This window comes from Grammomys surdaster, unplaced genomic scaffold (assembly GCF_004785775.1).
Source record: "Grammomys surdaster isolate TR1022 unplaced genomic scaffold, NIH_TR_1.0 309, whole genome shotgun sequence".
In the NCBI taxonomy this organism is placed as follows: Eukaryota; Metazoa; Chordata; class Mammalia; order Rodentia; family Muridae; genus Grammomys; species Grammomys surdaster.
Window position 1 is genome coordinate 1,868,447 of NW_021604728.1, and position 20,252 is coordinate 1,888,698.

Genomic DNA, 20,252 nt, shown 5'->3' on the forward strand with positions numbered 1-20,252 from the left:
CAGCTGAGAGTTACCTTAAAGATCTGATCCACCTGCTTCCATTTCCCCAAGACTGGGATTATAAGCACACAATATCATAGCTTGTTCAATTTTAATTTATTTTTAAAAGCTGGATGTATAGACTGGGCATGACGACTCACTAGAGAGGCAGAGGCAGGGGGAATCTCTAAGCCTAGCCTAGTCTACAGAGTGACTTCTGAGACAGACAGCTAGATCCCAAATGAAATGTTGGATTCATTACACTTTGCTTATTGGTTTGCAGGGAGGGCAAAGAGATGCATATGGAGGCCAGAGGACAACTTGCAGGGCTTACCTAGCCCTTTCCTTCCACCCTGTAGGTCCTGGTGAACTGAACTCAGGTCTTCAGGCTTAGCAGCAAGCTCCTTTACTCACTGAGACATCTCACTAGTCCTCAATTTTTATTTTTAGTTAAAGAAATGCTTAGGGCTGGAGAACTTGTTGCTCTTTCAAAGTACCTGAGTTCAGTTCTCAGCTCATAACCACTTCTCACACCACCTCAAGAGAGCTGATGTTCTCTCTGTTCTCCATAAAATACAAATAAAAAAAAAAAAAAAAAAAAAAAAAAAGCCAAACATGAGGGTGCACACCTTTCTTCCCAAATGCTTAATCACAGCATTTGGGAGGCTGAAATAGGCAGATCTCTGTGACTTTGCTAACAGCCTGGTCTACATAACAAGTTCCAGGTTAGCCAGGGCTACATACCAAAAGCCTGTCTGAAAAGAAAGAAAGAAAGGAAGGAAGGAAGGGAGGGAAGGAGGGAGGGAGGGAGGAAGGAAGGAAGGAAGGAAGGAAGGGCGAGCGAGCATGAAAAGCATACAACTTTAAAAGTCACACAGAGGGAAACAAATGCAGTTATTCTCCACCTTGGCCTTTCCTTACCTAGTTTCCTCATCTAAGGAAATTATTCAGTTTTTTTCCCCCTGTGTATCTGTATTGTAATACTTCAGTTGATTTACTTTGTTTACAGTATTGGAATAAAATCTAGGGTCTTGTACATTAGGCTCAACCACTGAGTTACCCTCAACTGACTTATAATTTGAAAAGTCCTCTTAGGCCAGCCTGGTCTATAGAGTGAGTTCCAGGACAGCCTGGGCTATAAAGATGAACCCTGCCTCGAAAAAAACAAAAAGAAAAGTCCTCTTAAAATCATTGAGCAAATATTGCTTAAGCTACATTTTATGGCCATCATTATAAATATATTAAGTATTCATTGCTAAACTGAGTAGTCTAAACAAATTTAAGTTTTCTTTTTTTTTTTTGGTTTGGTTTGGCTAGCCTCAAACTCTAGAACTCAGAAATCTGCCTGCCTCTGACTCCCAAGTGTTGGGATTAAAGGCGTGCGCCAACACCACCCGGCAAATTTAAGTTTTCTATCTTACATAATTTTCTATTTTTAAAAACATTTTTTATGAATGTGTGCATACCTGTATGTGTACCATATACATGCCTGGTGCCTGCCAAAGCCTGACTTTACAGAGAGAGTCTCTTAAGCATCAGCAGTAAATAAAATATAAATGAAATAAGTAATGAGCTACATGGGGAACAAGCTCTAGCTTTTGGCCTAAGCAATTATTCATAATAATTTAGTCTCAGAGTCGTTATTTCTAGGAACTAAGTGGCCAGGAGGAAAAGCCCAAGATTACATGAATTGGGCACTAGGTCCCCGAAACTGGAATTTCATGTGATTGTAAGCTCTCAGGTGGGTGTTGAGATGCAAACTCAGGCCCTCTGCAAGAATAAGGGCTCTTTTATTTTTATATTGGATATTTTATTTATTTACAATATATTTGAATTTGATGTCATCCCATTTCCCCTCCCTAGAACTCCCTATACCATCCCCCTCCTCCTTTCTGCTTTTATACCATTTTAATTACCTGCATGTATTAAGGTCAGTTCTAGGTTGAGGGTCTAGCATTACAATAGATGCAAATAGTCAAGGAACAGGCAGAACAATAAACACAAAGAGACAGAGAGCCTTTGGGGCTGCTTGGCAAGAATCTGACATTGGCCAAGGACAAGAAAAGGATCCACTGCTTGGCAGGAATCTGACTTTGGCCAAGGACAAGGAAGTAGGCTTCAGGCAGGAATCAGTCATTAGGCTAGAACAAAGAAGTAATTTCAGGCAGGAATCTAAATCTTAGTCTAGAACAAAGAAGTAATTTCAGACAGGAATCTAAATTTTAGGCTAGAACAAAGAAGTATGCTTCAGACATGAAAACAACTTTGGACTAGGACTGGGAAGTAGGCTCAGATACTTTGGTAATCCTGATAAGCCCTTAGAAACAGTGATCCCGGGAGTGTTCATGTAATTGGGTTTAATACCTTGCTTGTTCTTTGACTAAGAATAAGGGCTCCTAACCACTAAGCAATCTCTCCAGCCTCTAAATTTCCATTTTTGTTTAAAAGTCACCTCTTATCAATATTTTTTTCCCCAAGACAGGGTTTCTCTGTGTTGTCCTCGATGTCCTAGAACTCATTATGTAGACCAGACTGGCCTCAGACTCAAAAGATCCACCTGTCTCTGTCTCTGAAAAAGAATTCGTGTGGCACTATGCCTGGCTTGATAATTTTTTCTTTTAAGGAAATTGTGTGTGCGTGTGCGCGTGCGTGTGCTCGCTCGCATGCGCATGTCTCCATGCCGTGGCACACATGTGGAGGTCAGAGGACACTTATACAGAGCTGGTTCTCTACTTTTACCATCTATGTGGGCTCCAGAGAGAGCAATCAGGCTGCCAAGCTTGCACAGCCTTTACTGGCTGAGCCATGTCACCAGCTCTATGTTTACTTTTTCCTATGTAACTATTGTGATTCATATCATGGCATCCACAAGCCATTAATTTAATTTACCACAGATGTTCAGATAATCTGGTTTTCTCCCCAGGACATCATTCCTAGAGCTCTTCTATCACTCTATTCCCACAGCCAGCTGGCCTTGAACTCTGACCCTCCCACCCTGTGTCCCAAGTACTGACACATATTATAGAGTATATGTGTCACCATATCCTGCTTAAGACAACATTTTTTAGAGAAATTACTATAATATCAAAAATAGAGGACTTTGACATCCATTTGTAATTGAAAAATGCAGTTTTCAGAACAATAGCATGGCCTAGTAGTGAACAGTTCTATTTAAATTATGCAAACAGAAAGAATTCTAGACTTTCATATAGAAAATGCAAGTTATTACTAAACCTGAGGCAGATCCACATACTTCTGCAAAAAGTGGAAACCTACTGCAGGCAACAGCCAGCACAGCACAGAGTACAAGAGACCAAAGGATGCACAGAACAGCAGTCTAACCTCTTCTCATCTTTTTTTTGGCAGGCTCCAATTCCTCATGGTCTTCGGTTTTCAACAAAGAAAAGGATGCTTCTTTGTCTTGGAAAATTGGAGAAAGGCTAGAGAGTTCACCATTTGCAACAAGTGAACTGCATTCTTTTGGGGAGATGCTTGTATTCCCAGGTCCTGTGAAAGGGGACAAATAAGAAAGATTTTTATGTATCTGCTTTAGAACAAAGTCGGGAAAGAGTCATTGATTTAAATCAAGTACAGTTTGTGATCAGAAATATCCGCTTAAGAATGATGCATGTCTTACACACTCATCCGTGAGTCATACCTTAAGTGCATTAGACCCCCCCATCACTGTGCTACGGAAGCTAGAGGTAGGCAGCACATTCATATGGATAGACATGCAGGGAGGCCCACAGCACAATCATCCTGAAATACTGGGTCTAAGATGTACAACACATTCTTTTTTTTTTTTTTTTTTTTTGGTTTTTCGAGACAGGGTTTCTCTGTATAGCCCTGGCTGTCCTGGAATTCACTCTGTAGACCAGGCTAGCCTCGAACTCAGAAATCCGCCTGCCTCTGCCTCCCAAGTGCTGGGATTAAAGGCGTGCGCCACCACCACCCAGCTGTACAACACATTCTTGCAATCACAAAATGCATATTACATACTAAATATCGGCAAAAGGTATGAAGCAGACACTTCTGCCAGGAGTGAGGAGTACTGTCAAGGAACTAACTGATGGAGTTGTGACCTAAACAGGCAGAAGCTTAAACATCCCATGCAAGTCGAATGAACTTGGCTAAAAAGTCAGGAAATTTTACATTATCCTCTATCTTATTCATAATATTATGATACAATACATATATGCTTTATAATATTCAAATGGTAAGTACTAGTGTTTGAAAAAGAAGAAGCTGGTTTATACTATCTAAACCAAAAAAGGGGAGGGGGGAGAGGCAATGGAATTATTTTAGGAATAAATAATACTCATATACTAACAAAAGAACAAACTTCCCAGGCTACTTCCTGGTCCTGGAACCTACTCATCCTCTGATCTTTAGTCTTTTAGGTTCAGCTTTTCATTTAGAACAAAGATTATATAAGAGCACTTCTATGGAAGGTCCCTGATAGGGGGACGGAATATACACAAGCACTCATTATACCGTCTCGCATCTGGTAGACACTGAGTAGTAACTATAATTGTGTTAGTATGATGTAGAGATATAGACATTTTTCATTTAAAAAAATGTATTTACCCATTTTAGGAAATGTGATTATTAGAAGGTTAATAAAGCCTTGTCGGACTACATGGCATGCACATGAATAGATGGAACAGAATACACATGTAATGATAAAGCAGGTTTTGAGTGTTTATGTATGTGTGTTGCTGGGGATCAAACCAAGAAAGGAAGAAGGATAAGCCATGGGGACCAGGGCATGTAAAACTGGTTCTAAGCTGGGCAGTGGTGGCACACGCCTTTAATCCCAGGACTTGGGAGGCAGAGGCAGGCGGATTTCTGAGTTCTAGGCCAACCTGGTCTACAGAGTGAGTTCCAGGACAGCCAGGGCTATACAGAGAAACCCGGTCTCAAAAAACCAAAAAAAAACCACAACTGGTTCTAAGCAACACACAGTTCTGGATAGACCTTGAAAACATTATGATATATGAAAGAGTCAGTCATAAGACCACATACTATGAACACAAACGTTCAGAACATGCAGAGATACATGAGTTTCCTTTTAGCTGACAGTGTTCTGTAACTAACAGTGATGGCCACATAACCTTATGAATGAAACTTCAACTGAGTGATATCTATACCGTATGAATTATATTTAGATAAAATTATAAAAGTATTATGTTACCATGGTCCTTAATGTTTAGTCTTTCTCTTGGGAATAAGTATACATGGCTACAGAACACTCACTGATGAATGGATTTGCTGTATCTCAAGGAACAAAGACTGTGACTGTCATTGTGATCCCGTCTCACCAGAGCTAGAGGAATGCTTTTGCCCTGCAGAGGTCAGCTCTGGCTCCGTAGAAGAGGTAGAGGCCGTGGGGAGGAGGTCTGATGTCGATGTTGATGGCTGTGGTTCCTCTAAGCATGTCTGAGCCATGGGTGACAATAGTGGAACCTGGGGGTCATCACCCTGCCCTGGACCTGAGGAATCTTTGGTCACATGGAACATATTTTCTTTATTGGCTTCTACAGGCACAAAAACAAAGGGAGTATACTCACAACTCAGAAAGACACTAAGGGGCTGAAAAGGCCATCCTAGTACACAAAGCCCTGGACAACATCCAGGCCTCTGCTATCCTTCCACTTACCAAGGGATTCTTGAGTTAAGCTCTGTTTGTCATTTAAAGATTCATAGAGGTATGCCACATCTAAAAGGAAATTAAACAAGTCAGGGAGTGGTGGCCCCGTGGGAAGTGCGCGCCATCTCTCCCCTTCTATGATCACATCACAACTTGTGTTTTGATTATCTTCATTTACCATCTGGTAACAACTTTTACCAGTTTAAGTGATTCTAATAAAAGTGAACCACATTTACCAACCTAAGTAGAAGGAAGCAACCAAAGGGGAAAATGGTCTCACAAGGGAGACAAGGGTGAAAAAGACGCACTTCACTAATAACTGTGAAATAACCACTAGAGAGAATAGATAAGACCCCATGGGGAGAGCAACAAGACCAACCAACCCGAGCTCCCAGGGTCTAACCCACCAGCCTGGGAGCACACAGGGAGGGACCCATGGCTCCAGCTGTCTATGTAGGGGAGGAAGGCCTTGTCGGGCATAGGTGGGAGAGGAGGTCCTTGGTCCGGTGAAGGCTGGATGCCCCAGTCTGGGGGAATTCGAGGGTGGGGAGATGGGGGGGGAGCTGGGGGCACATCCTCATAGAAGCAGGAAGAGGGGGGATGAGATAGGGGGGTTCCTGGGCAGGGGAGGGAATGGGGTAAGGGGATAACATCTGAAATGTAAATAAAATATCCAATAAAAAATAAATAAAATTTTTTTTTAAAAAAAGAAAAGATACAAGATCCTTTTGTGTGGCAAGAGGCTGGTTTTACTTTAAGAGGACTTAAGGAATATTTTTAGTGTCCTCTTTTTACTCCTTGCCAAGAATAAATTTATGGTGGTCTTCACATGTTTCTGGGTACCCTTTAAAGATTCTCCCAACTCTGCTTATCCCACATGGAGCTAGATCCAGTCTAACCTTTACTATCTCTTATAAAGTGTCCAAAAGCAGTCCTGCCAATGGCTTCTGGGCCCCATCTAGGTTTTACTCCCACATTCCAATTCTACTGCCCGGCCCATCTACCCATCCTTGGCTGCCACTCTGAGGTGTGCGGCTCCAGATGGGTTCTTGAAGAAAAGCCCAGCTGAAGGGTCAGCACTCCACCCAAGTGCTTACACCAAGAACCCGCATAACTGTCACTTTCTATGGAGATGTCTCCTTCTACACGTGTTCTTTCTGAGGGTGTTTCTCAGCCTCAGCTGGATGGCTTCTTGGTGCAACACCTGAGAAATGTATCTACACCAGTTAGTTTTCCTCTCTTACTGTGTTCTGGCTCATTCTTCCTGTATACCAAATAGATGATGTCCCCGCTCTGTAAAGGGTAAGTCTGCTTCTTAACAACTTGTAGCTTGTTGATTACCGTTCCATTGGTGCTGTAAAGAAAACAAAACAAAAGAAAACGAAACAAAAGCTTAACTTACCCCAATCAAAATAACTAAATAGCATAAACATTTTTCTACCGTATTAAGAAATTTGCTCAGCATTACTATCTTGAAGATACTCAGAGGGAAAAAAACCTATTTAACCATTTATGTATGCAAGTATCACCTGACAATGATCTAGACAAAAAGGTTGCCTGTTACTACTCACTTATAGCAAATTAGCAACCCAATTAACTAACAGAATGGTTTTTTCTCTTTCTGTAAAGATTACTTTTTACTCCTGTCCTTTTTTTTTTTTTAAGTGTATGATTATTTTGCATGCCTGCATGTGTGTAGTAGGCCAGAATAGGGCACCAGAACTCTTGGAACTGAATTACATATGGTTTTAAATGGTCTGTGGTTGTTGAGAACTGAACCTGGGTCTTCTGCAATTCCAGTGCAGGCTTTCTTGCACGCTTCAAGGTGGATCCTGAGGCACCACAGGGCTGTAATTTCCTTCTTTCCTGAGCTGTTGATAGCTCCCCCTCCCCCGCCTCCAACAACCAGTTCATTTTCTCCCCCTCTCTCATTCTCTGCCAGTTCATTCCTTACTGAGTACTGATCCCTCCCAAAAGATGCATTCAGGACAAAAGTAAAACAAATTGTAGGATTTCAACTGAAGGCATTGTGGCTCCTGTGCTCAAAAGACATGGAACCCCAATTATAATCCCATTGCTAGATGGGAAACCACAGTACATGTCCTGGGTCCAGAGTGTGAGGACAGGAAGGATTCTCTTGGGAAGAACTTTTTGGTGGCGACCTATTGGAAAATCAGACAATGAGTACATGATGGCCAAAGAGTTAAGTACACTAAACATAAAATAAATTTCAACTGAACCAAGCTTGGCTCTGCAGCTTCATTCCTGAGGTCCAGCACTGGAAGGAATTTGTATTTCAGACTTGCACAATAATTCTCTCAGGTCAAGGAATAGCAAAAATTTTCCATAAAGCACATGGCACTAGTTCAAATTCTGTAGTCACAAAGTCTCACTCCAACTACTCAGCTTTGCCACTGCTGCATGACAGCAGCCAAGGGCAGGACATAAATATGCAGGCACACCCATGTCCCAGTAACTGATGAAACAGCATGCAGACGTCAATCTTTACACAATCTTGACTGGCTTTCTGCAACAAGGTATCTTCTAATTGTCCATTTTCATATTCTTTCTCAAACAAATGAACTCCTGCTCTCAGGCTGAAGCCCAAATGCCCTACTATGATTTCTATTTATCGCCTGAACTGACCCCACATGTCCTTTTGCCTCTGCCTTGACTACCTGCTTCTCCTCTAGACCACCTCTGCCCCAGAAGGCAACACCTCTGGATCAGAAAAGAGATCATCCCAAGAGCATCCAGAAGGAATCAGCCCACCAAGACCCACACTGGATTTTGAACCTCTACAAACTGTCAAAAGTAAGTCACCATTCTCATAAGCTATTAAGTTTGTGGCAACTTGTTGCCACAGGAAGATGGCTTTAAAACTAGCACCATTTTCTATATAGTGTTAAGAGTTAAAAAAAATTCCATCTACTATCCACTAAAATAGAAAAAGACCATTAGTTCTCCTTAGAAAAACCTCTTCCCAGCTTCTATGCCTTGCCATCTCTACAAGTGTACAAATCTGAAATCCCAGGACTCAGGAGACTTGTCAGGAGACTCAGGAGGATCATGAGTTCTGGGTAGCCCCGAGTTCCACAGAACAGTGATATTGTATGAAAACAAACAAACAAACAAACAAAACAAAGTACCTAAAACTTAATCTAGTTGGTGTGTAACTCAATATACTGCCAGAAGGCTACCTATTGCTTGTACCAAACTTAAAACAACCACATTCTGAAGCAAGTGCTTCCCTTCAAAAGATAATCAGATGTAAATACAGTTAGGAGACCCACAACAGTGTCACATATAGTAAGAAAAAAAACAGAGGAGGGAAATAATAAGCTTTCATGAATAAATGGGATGTCTCCATCAAATCCTTCTGAAGGATCAGGGAACACTGCAGAAGAGGAGTTGAAAAGTATACAAGAGCCAGAGGGGATGGAAGACACCAAGAAAACAAGGCCTTCATACAAACTCACAGGAACTGAAGGAGCAGGAATGGACTTTCACAAGAAAGAAGTGGACACATGTCCCCATCCCTAACAGCTAGCTCCAACTGATAACCACTTGCAAATGAAAAATTAGTTTTCTCCAAGGAAGTCTCTGGGGAAACTATTCTTCAGGGTAGACCACATGCCAATCTGTAGACGCGAACAGAAAATGAACTCAGTGTTTTTGTTGGCATCTTTGAAGGTTCCTTGTCTCAAAATGTTGTCAACTTTTTTTAAAAAATTCAATTTTATTTTTCATTTTTATTTATTTACTTTTACCCTCCATACCTTTTGCACATATATTATGGTTTCTGACTTTGTGTTTTTGTGGGAGTCCTGGCTGTGTGAATGAATGTGTCTCTGTGTCTGTATCTTTTTCTTGTGCTTTTTCTCAGGCTCTCTTCCTTCTGTTTTGTCTTATCTGAATTTGTCTGCTTTTGTTTTATTTTATTATGTTTTATTATTATTTAGATGACTTTGTCTTCTAATAAGACAGAATAGGCATGAATCCAGATGGAAGGGGGGTAAGGAGGAACCGGGAAAAGTACACGGTGAGGAAACCATAATCAGGAGAAAAAAGAAAAACCGACCAATATATCTTAAATCTTATTTTTGAGATATATGAGCTGTATTACCACAATGTAACTGCACTGTCAGCTCCCTAGCTCCCTAACTTACAAAGGGAAAGAGAAGACAAAGTGCTCACCTTGTGTCTTCCAGTGTCACCTCACCAGATTTTTCATCCACTCTAAGTTTACAGTGATCTCCAGAGACCAGTTTATTGCTGGGGAAAGAGAGGTCACAGCCTAAAACAGATGGCAAGAAGACACTGGACATTACTGTGGGCTCTATGAGTACTACCACCTTGCTTTTCCAGTCTGTGACCAATTGTTGCCCGTGGACACAAACAACATTTAAATACGGAATTGTTAACCTAAAGTGAAGGGCTAGGATGTATGTCCTAACCTTCAACCCAGTCACCTGGAAGATATCACATCATATCAGCAGCTTCTTCATGATAGCTTATCACACAAACAGCTCAACAGATAATAGTATCTAAAGTGTAAAACAAACAAACAAAAACAAAACTAAAGGAAGGGGATTAATTAATTTTTTAATATTTTAAAAGAGTTGTCAAGTTTTTCCTCTATGGAAATCTGCGTTTCATAAATCAGAAAACTGAAGTAAAGACAGACACAGAAAATATGATTAAGAAAAGTACCATAGGGGATATATAAGAAAATAAAAAACAGAAAGGGGCCGGGTGGTGGTGGCGCACGCCTTTGATCCCAGCACTTGGGAGGCAGAGGCAGGTGGATTTCTGAGTTCGAGGCCAGCCTGGTCTACAGAGTGAGCTCCAGGACAGCCAGGACTACACAGAGAAACCCTGTCTCGAAAAACCAAATAAATAAATAAATAAATAAAAAACAGAAAGGGATCTATATTAAATGCAAAGTGGAAAATACTAAAAAGAAAAAAAAATGGTGCTTTCTCTAAATTACAGAAGTATGTGTGCTGATAGACTGCACCACTAGAGCTCCTCTCTTTGAATGACAATCACAGCTAGGCAAGAATCTCATACTGAAGTACCCCACAGGCTAGGGTAGGAGGATCATATGTTGAGGCCAGCCTGGGCTATATATGGTAAGACTGTCTCAAAATAAGGGTACGTGGGACACAACGTCCCACATGAGATCACAACCTTATTCTGTTTCGACCTATGCTTTGACTTCATCACTGACCTATGGGTGCAGGTTTGCTTGGCTACTTTGTAGGTTCTTCTTTCTTCCATCCTTTCAACCCCCTAACTATAGATAAGAGAGAGAGAAAAAAAGATACAGGGGAGAGGGACTGCATTATCTTTAAACTATTTCCTGCTGATTAGGGGCATCCAGTTCCTTGAGGCAAATTTGATCTTTGCCATTAGGATATTTAATTCCCTCTTCTTGTTTCTTCTTTGGGTACAACTACTTAACAAACTGTGAACAACAGCAACCAACCAACAACCAACAACCAGCCACCCACCCTGCCTCTCATGGCCCTAGCATTCATATACTCCTTGAAAAGTCCCCAGAATTCCAACCAATTGTCACACAATTGTAGAAGCTACTTGCCACTGGCAAAACCACGCTCCTTGCTAGAGCATGAAGCAAATCACAGTCAGCTGCTGTGGACAATTTGAAGCAGCTCTGTAACACCATAGTATATTCTTACAATATTCTTGTTTTTTTAAAGAAACAAAAAATTCCAAAAATTGCCACTATGTATGTGTTGGTGGATCAGAAGACTCAACATTTCCCCCTCCTTGAACCACCAAGTTTTATCAGCAGGAAAGGGAATGAGCCAAGGCCAGGATGCCTCCCTTCATCTATCAGAGGAAGCCCTCCATAAGAAAAAGAAAGTCTAGATATCTTATAACTCAGAGAACCTGGGGATGAGTGTTTATGTAACATATTGGACATTAACCAGGCTGCATAGTTGGCTATGTCCTGCTCCAACCACTAGCTGATGTCCACAAGCTGCTGGCACTCCTGGATATCAACATACACGATACCTAGGTAGGCTTAGATGCAGCTGATCATTGCCTAGATTTCTATCAACTGGGCTCTAAAGTGGACTTCTCTGTTAGCATGCATTCCAGGAATGCTTTCATGTCAAGCTACAGTAGAAGCTGTATTTCAAGATTCTAAAGGATACGCTGAAGGTCAATAACCTAATAACTTGCTTGTGTAGTTACTCCATGTGGTGACCACCTTAGCATCCAGCTACTCACTTTGATTTGGCATTGGTTACTCATCCTTCCAGTTCTTCTCTGCCAGGATCTCATACTGTCTTGTCTCTTTTAAGATCATGTATGTATAGGTCAACGCTCAAGGCAAAATGCATGTCCCTACCAGGCTGATCAGATGCTTTTGTGATTCTGCAGGCACACCAGCTTTTCTTCAAGGCTTATAACCTATACCTCTGGGTTGTTTGTGGTCAGTTAACTGATGTTGGCTTTCAGACTCAGACACAGGGTCTGTTCTGATACATTTAAAATCTGATTTAGAAATCAGCAGCAGCTAGATGGTAATACCCATCTGTGGACAAATCTAGAGTTTCCAATGAAGGCAGCAAGAATCTTGTTCTAAAGGTTCTCCATGGTCTTGCAGTGATGGCCACAGAATGTCTCAAGCCCCTGCTACTAGTACTAGCCTTCCCCTCACTCTGGTCTGACAGTCACTGAAAGTATACATAGTGACCTTTGCATTCCCTGCCAGTAGCTCAACAGACCCAGCCAACTTGCAGGCACAACTTAGCCACCAAAGAGGAAGATGAGGACATGAAAAGGTAAAAGACACAGATGTGGCCGAGCTAAGGCTCCATGGATGATGGGTTCACAGAAGTGTTCCTAGCCCTAAAGGTTCTACCCAGGCCCCTGAAGGAGGAAGTAACTAACAACTACTGGCAACTGTAGACAGTCATGGTGAGGGTATCTGCCAGTGACATTGGCTTGAGGAGATAGAAATAGCAGGAGTTAGAAGATTCTGTGCCATGGTGACAAATGCCTTTAATCCCTGCACTTGGGAGGTAGTGGTAGGTGGATATCTCCATGAGCTTGAGGCCAGCATGGTCTACAAAGGAAATTCCAAGACAGCCAGGGCTGTTATACAGAAAAAACTTTGTCTCAAAGAACCAAAAAAAAAAAAAAAAAAGAAAGAAAGAAAGAGAGAAAAAGAAGGAAAAGACACTACTTTTCTTCTCCTCTGGCATTCAAAGCCAATTCCATTAAAAATCTCATAAAACTTTTGTGTGAAGATCAGAGGACAACCTCCAGGGGTTAGTTCAAGCTTTCCACATACTAGTATCACCAAACTAGTGCAATGACCTTTACATTTTTAGTGAAAGTAATTACTGAAAGCATTTCTTTTAGAAAGCAGATTTTTGTTTCTTGTTTTAACAGGCAATGTAGTATCTTGATATGTATATTATAATAATGGGCTCTCTAATGTATGTGTATGCATGTGTACATGATCATGTTTGTGGAGGCAAACAGGGTCTCTCAATGAACCTAGAGCTCAAGAAGTCTGCAAAAGTAGTTTCAGCTAACAAACTTGGATCCTTCTGTCTCTGCCTCCCCAGAACTAGGATTAGCCATGCACCACCAAACTTAGCTTTTTATACAGGTGCTGGGGATTTGAACTCAGGTCCTCAAACACTTTACCATCTAAGCTTTCTCCAAAAAGCTAGCTCAAAGCTACTACAAGCAGTTCGTGTAAGTTTTCATCAATCCTCCTAGCAAAATAAGGTGGACACAAAGTTATAGAAATATATATCCTTAACCCAAAGCAATTGATGTCGGGACCTGTATATGACTCTGTTCAAATTCTGTTTCCTAGGTTCATTAAATAAAATATTCTAGTTCCTGGGACTTTGTGATCTTTTCAAATAGAAACCCTGCCATTATAAACTGCCCTCTGAGCACTGGTTTAACAGTGTCCTCGTCTTCCAGCATGTTCTTTGTTCTCTTTTGTCACACAAAACATTTTTCTAAAGTCCCTGTGGTTTATTTTTTTCATCCATCAACTGTTTAACAGTGGTGTCAAATTTCTACATACCTTTTCAGTTTTCCTTTTGTTACTGATTTCTAATTGCATTTCATTGAGAAAGGGAAGTGTACAGTAATGAGAACACGATTGTATTTTGAAGGATATATTTACATATCTAGTTCATAAAGTTGTACTGAGAACTGACTGAAATCCATCATCAAACATCCAGAAGAGCAACTGCACAAATAAATAACCCCATTTTAGGGGAAAAAAGGGAAAGCACAGTGCACCTACTCCCTAACCCCCATTCTGGTAGCTTCTGTCTCGCCAGCCCTGTACTTTTCCCACTTCAAACCCCCTGGTCGGTTTCCCCCATCTAAACCCACTCTGTCTAGGTCTTCGATCCTGCTCTAGGCCTTCAGTCTTTTCTCACTTGGGTACCCACTTTGGGTCCTTATGCTTAATCCCTGTCTACCCCTTCCCTCGTCCTCACTCCACTTTGGCTTCCGCACCTCTCTTCCTTCCGATGGTCCACTCGCGTTTCCAAAGAAGGATTTGGGATTCGTCCTCCTCTGCGCCTAGACGAAGAAGCCTCCCCCAGGGCTCCTGCGGTGGCGGCTGCTCTTCTTCCCCGTGTAGCTCCATAGGACTCACATCTACAGAGATCCAGAAACGCCGGCTTAGGGACTACTTCAAAAACTCTGCACCGCTGCTAGCCTGGCCGCCGCCTCCCTAGCCCGGACCCCGCCCGCCCGCCAGCTTACCCCCCGCCCTCCGCGGATCCCGGAACCGGCCGCACAGTCGCCGCCACCGCTGTCAACAGACATCTCGAGTACCCCAGCTGATCCACGGGAGGCGAAGGGGAGGGGTGCAGGGCGGTACGCCCAATGATTGGCTGGCGGCAGTGCCCACCGAGAGCGACGGCTAGAGCGGTGCCAGGAAAGGCTATCCAGAGGGGGCGGGGCGGAGCGATCTAAGCCTGCGCAGACAAGAGGTTGTGCACCTGATTGTCATCTTTGATGCTGGCAGGCGGACTTACCTTCCTGCAAAAGCACGGAAGTTGCTGTGGAGGGCGCCATGTTCTATTCAGGGGAGAAAAAGGACCGAGGAAGTTCTAAATTGGAAGGTCCTTAAGACCTTACTTGTAATACCGATACGGTTTGCCATTTAACCTGTAGCGAGATAAGGTGCTATTTTCATACATCAGATTGCAAGATATGGAAACTTAGTACTGTGGGTCAGCCCTTCGCAAGGAGCATAATTAAGATGTCAATTAGGAACTGGTAACTCGTCTCTGAGAGCAGATTTGTATTATCTTTCTACATTAAATCCTGTTCCTTAGAATCTTGTGTCATTCCCGAGTTGTATACCACAAGCATGTTTGTGGCCCCTGGTGAAAAAGAAACACTGGCAAAAACAATGCCCTGGAAGGAAATCACTGAAGACAGAGAAGCAAGTCCACAGAGTGGTACTTTAGCAGCTCAGAATAATGTCTTTGCTGGTGAACAGCTTCAAAAAAAGTATTAAACATCTGATTTTTTTTTTGTAAAAAGAAAACACATCCACAAACATATTTGTAATATATGTGGAAACGCATCTTTGCCTGTATCTACAAATATTTACTCGAAAACTTTTGAAAGGATATAAAAGGAAGTAGCAGGCTGCCTCTAGGAACAGAGTTGTAAGGGTCTGAAAATCGCTGAAGGAAGACCGCAGACTCAGGTGCAAAGATAAAGATCGTTTACTCTGCAGAAACAACCAGCACGTGGAGGTCAACCATTTTTTGAAATGGTAACCTCAGACAAAGATACATAGGCCTTCTTATAGGGAACCAGGGGAACTCTCTAGGAGGATTAGGTAATCTCTAATGTGACTGGCAGTGGCCAAATGAGTAACATTAGTATAACTTTGATTGGCTACTATGTTAGTTCTTCTATATTTAGAGAGAGAGTGGGTTAGGTAATCTAAAATTTCAATGGTGAGTGCTGGGGAGGTGCACGGGTCAGCTTCTGATTGGTTTGTGCCAGGTAGTCAGTGGTCTGCATTCCCATGTCATGAATGTTTAACTAGAGGATGAGATAGGTCTGCCCAACACAGATGACCCCTACTGGGACAAAATATTGTCACATTCTTGTGGTTATCCCCATGCTGTTCTTTGGGAAGAGGTTTTATGACCTTGTATCTGGATGTTATGATCTGTTCCTGGAGCTTGTCCCTTATGGCCTAGTTTCTGGGACTTATGGTCTGTTCCCAGAGGTGATGCCTAAGGCTTTCTTTTCAAAATCAGGCCTGGTCCTTAAATGGAGACAAATGAGGTTTATGTTGTCCTTTCAGAGTCAGGATGGCGCTTAGACTTCCATTCAACATTTATAGCCAGCCATTCCTAGCCTTCTGATAAGCGTGTTCAAAGAAGTGCTTCAGTAGATGATTTCTTTGTTGAGTATCATAGAATGGTAGCATCTAATACATAAAAGCTATATGCTGTCTATTGTTCTTAGGCTACCAAACTGAATAACATGTTACTGCAATGAACACTGTGTTGGGGTTCAGAAATTTCCTTACAAACAACACGAACACTGATCTCAGACAGGGGCAGTTTATTGAGCATATGCCCCAGGACTGATCAACCAGGCCCACTGTCCACATTTGGGAACTGAACTGTGACCCCAAGTTAAGATTATACAGGGTTTTTGAGCCCAAAATCCACAAATATCTGTGCCAAGTTATTCCACCAATCAGGATTTAGGGATGGGGGTTTACTTAGAAACATGTCTGTGTTGTATACTTATCCTGCTCCCATTGATTTAGGTATTCAACTGTAGCAGGGACTTGACTTTTTTTTAGGGTGGAGGGGTTTGAGACCAGGTTTCTTTGTTTAGCCCTGGCTGTCCTGGAACTCACTCTGTAGACCAGGCTGGCCTCGAACTCAGAAATCCGCCTGCCTCTGCCTCCCAAGTGCTGGGAATAAAGGTGTGTGTCAACACTGCCCAGCTCTTGACTTTTCTAATATTCATGTCTTAACTTAACTTGCCAAAGTTACCCATATACACGTTTCTTTCTGCCAAGTAGGATGTCAATTCCCAAGGATGCCTTGGGAACTTAAATTTAAGTCTTATTCCAAATGATTTCTTATATTGGCGCAGGTGTCTCTCTTATGATGGGGTTCATCTCAGGGGCAGCTTATACCATGAAAATTTATACACAGATGCAGTAAGAACTATTGAGTGGTTGGTTCAGGTCCAAGCTTATTGTGAATGACACAGTTCTACTGACATCTATCATGATTGGTTTCTAAGAGTATAGGACATAACAGACTATGTTATCAACTTGGCATTAGAAAGTTTCCTATGAGCTGGGCGGTGGTGGTGCACACCTTTAATCCCAGCACTTGGGAGGCAGAGACAGGTGGATTTCTGAGTTCGAGGCCAGCCTGGTCTACAGAGTGAGTTCCAGGACAGCCAGGGCTACACAGAGAAACCCTGTCTCGAAAAATCAAAAAAAAAAAAAAGAAAGAAAGAAAGTTTCCTATGAACAGCAGAAGCGTATGAGAAAGTTTCCTTATAATGGCAGGCTAGCCAGGAAACTTACTAGGCATTAACATTTTACCTAGGTCTTATAGGTACTTGTGGGGCTGGAGACATGGCTCAGTGGCTAAGAGCACTGACTGCTCCTCCAGAGGTCCTGAGTTCAATTCCCAGAAACCACACAGTGGCTCATAACCATCTGTAATGGGATCGAATGCCCTCTTCTGGTGTATCTGAAGACCGTGACAGCATATTCACATACATACAATAAATAAATCTTTAAAAAAAAATGTAGGTGTTGTGTTTATAAAAAGATAAAGAGTATGTCCTTTGGATGTGTGGAGAGGTATAGAGGAAGGGGATGTCTCACAGGACCCATGTCGAGGCATCTCTTCCCCCTGAGGGACCAGTCACACACTGGTATAGCATAGAATAGAGTTTATTCAGGGCATGGGGAGGGGAGCCAGGAGGGTAGTAGAGGCAGAGGCAGAGGCAGAGGCAGAGGCAGAGGCAGAGGCAGAGGCAGAGGCAGAGAGAGAGAGAGAGCGAGCGAGAGAGCGAGGGGTGGGGGGAAGGCCAGCCATGACCACGTGGAGAGAGGGGGAAGGGAATGGGGGAGGGGCAGAGAGAGGCTACAGGCAAGAGAGCAAGAGGGTAAGGGAGTAAGAGAGAGAGGAGGGAGCAAGCAGCCCCTTTTATAGTGGGCAGGCCTACCTGGCTGTTGCCAGGTAACTGTGGAGGTGGAGTTTAGACAGAATACTAACAGTAGGTAATTGTAATAAAATATCTGTGCTCTAAGCATAGAAAAGAAATGATATTAATACTAGACAATAGGAATTTTAAAGTTTCATTAAAATCTTTCATAGTCACTACTGCTAACATCATTAACTAAATTGTTGCTATGTGTTGCGTAATACCACAGTATCATTCTTAGTTCTATCATTCAAATAAAAATACATAGTAGATTGACGTTCCATGCATAGCAAAACCCATGAGTTTCATGTTCATGGAGCCAGAGTGCACTTCATTTGGTGTGAATTCCTGTCAGGGGCAGCTCTGCTTATACACAGAAGGCCTAAAATCAGCCATAGGCCTAAAATCAGCAATAGGCCTGACATACATGCCTGCTAACACAAAGTCTTGGGTCTCTGTGGAAAAACTGAAACAGATAGCTATAAGATACTGTAAACAGTCAGCTCTGGTGGAAATTTACCGCCTGGATAGGAACAAGTAGTCATAGGTCTTGTATATAGTCATAGACCTTGGGTAGCCTTGGTGGATAGTACCAACTTAGATAAGGACAAGTGAATCATAAGCGGAGTCATAGTGACCTGTCCCCTGAACCTTCACCCAGCTGACACTCTGTTCTGGAAGATGTCTGTACTTCCCCTGAACACCTACGCTCCTGAGTCATCCCCTTCCCCACATCCTGCCTTTTTGTGTATATAACCCCTGTGTGAAAAAAGTAAAATCATTGGTTTGATCAGACTATAGACAAGCTGTGTTTCTTTGTGCCTGCCTGTTTCCTTCCATCTCTCTCTCAGTGATCTCCCCAGACCCCTGTTTAATGCCCTGCTGGACAGGACAAATTCCTTGATGAAAAACGACACTCTGTAGAATACAACGATGGTGGAGTTAGTGAGTCTGTAGATGATAATGTAGATTCCATACAGAGTAGGAAAATCAATATCCATGTTGTCATTCCAGTAAGAAAATATCGCCTCCTTCCCAATGCAGTGTTCTCAACCTACTACCAGACCACTGGTTGGTTACCTTGGGAAAAGGAGCCATATCCAGAACTTTATGGTGGACTTCGGTACTAACAGATTGAATACTCTATAGTGGGTATAGTGGTGCAGACATACATGTAGGCAAAACACTACTAACATAAAATTTAAAAAAAAATCTGCTGTACATTGGTGGTATGTGTTTTTACTTTCTCAAAGGGAGATTATCTGTATAAAAACCTTGAGGCTTTGCTCCAAAACTGTCTATGGGACCTGCCATAGGCTGTAACTCACATCCATGTTTGTCACCGACAAATCAAACACCACTGGTTTTGCTGGATCATGTAACCCATATGGCAGAGCAGCCTGTATAAAAGTAGCAGGCTTTTATAAGGACTTTTAAAAAGCATGGACTGTTTCATTTTAGAATCTCCTGTTACGGGCTTCACCTCAAACTAACAGTTTTCTTTGCACTACACAAATGATCTGGTTTGAGTATACATCCTCAAAGTTTAAGCTCAAGCTAGCCTGGGATTCATTAGGTATTCCAGGCTGCCTTGAATGTATGGGAACCTTCCTGACTCAGCCTCCAAACTTCCGAGATTATAGGCATGATCCACCACAGTCATCTGAAGGCAATGGCTCTTAAGCAGATATGTAGGCAACGATAGGGTATGGTGCTGTCTGAATCAGGCCTCTTTGATAGTAGTTATTGTTTCAATCAATTTACTGTTCCATATCATACCTGAAGCAACTCTGGCTCAATTCTACAAGAGCTATTTTTCTTTCTGGCCTGAAGATGGTGATGAGAACTGAGATGGTTTACTGGACTCTGTGCAGACAATTTCATGGTTAGACATGAAAGTGAGAGATAAACATACAGGGAAGGCTCTTATGATAATTCACCTTCATTTAATTTTATGCTATAAGTAGAAGATAACAAAAGGATTCCTGTCCATAATCTTGTTTATACATCTGCATCATGACCAGAAACTAAGCATACTTAAGAATGAGCCAACCTCCACTTGAAAATAAGTGAAGTTTCCCTGAATGGAATCCTCATACTTCCTTTGCTTAATGGGGGCTTTAGACATGACTTCTGTGCTCTTGTTTCCTTATGTTTCGGCCAGGCTAATTTTGGCTCTGAACTCACCCAGACACAAACATTAAATCTTCCTTCTCCTTAATTTACTTTAGTCAGACATAGGTAATCTCAACTTTTCTGTAGGTTGCTTAGCCAGCTCAGAAGTAGCACAAGGGTTTATAAACTTTTTGGGTTGGGTTACAGCAGAGATTTAGGTATAAGTTCCACGTGGAAACTGATTCCAGGGCCATTAACATGTGCCCAAACT

The 20,252-nt window shown here is 42.2% G+C and overlaps 1 protein-coding gene across 3 annotated transcripts in view; it reads right to left on the reverse strand.

Annotated features, from left to right (window-relative positions):
- The window catches only part of Chfr (checkpoint with forkhead and ring finger domains), a 35,163-nt gene extending 20,636 nt beyond the window's left edge, over window positions 1-14,527 (reverse strand). For 2 of the 3 annotated variants that reach the window (XM_028777373.1, XM_028777372.1), the window contains exons 1-7: window positions 14,414-14,527; window positions 14,162-14,305; window positions 9,827-9,926; window positions 6,874-6,983; window positions 5,639-5,698; window positions 5,301-5,516; window positions 3,322-3,486 (exon numbers count right to left, since the gene is read on the reverse strand). In XM_028777373.1, coding sequence (XP_028633206.1) covers window positions 3,322-3,486; window positions 5,301-5,516; window positions 5,639-5,698; window positions 6,874-6,983; window positions 9,827-9,926; window positions 14,162-14,294 — 784 coding nt within the window. In that variant the 5' untranslated portion in view covers window positions 14,295-14,305; window positions 14,414-14,527. Of the gene's footprint in view, window positions 1-3,321; window positions 3,487-5,300; window positions 5,517-5,638; window positions 5,699-6,873; window positions 6,984-9,826; window positions 9,927-14,161; window positions 14,306-14,413 lie in introns of those variants that run through there. The other variant, XM_028777374.1, reaches the window with a different exon arrangement.
- Between the last annotated feature and the right edge of the window lie 5,725 nt (window positions 14,528-20,252).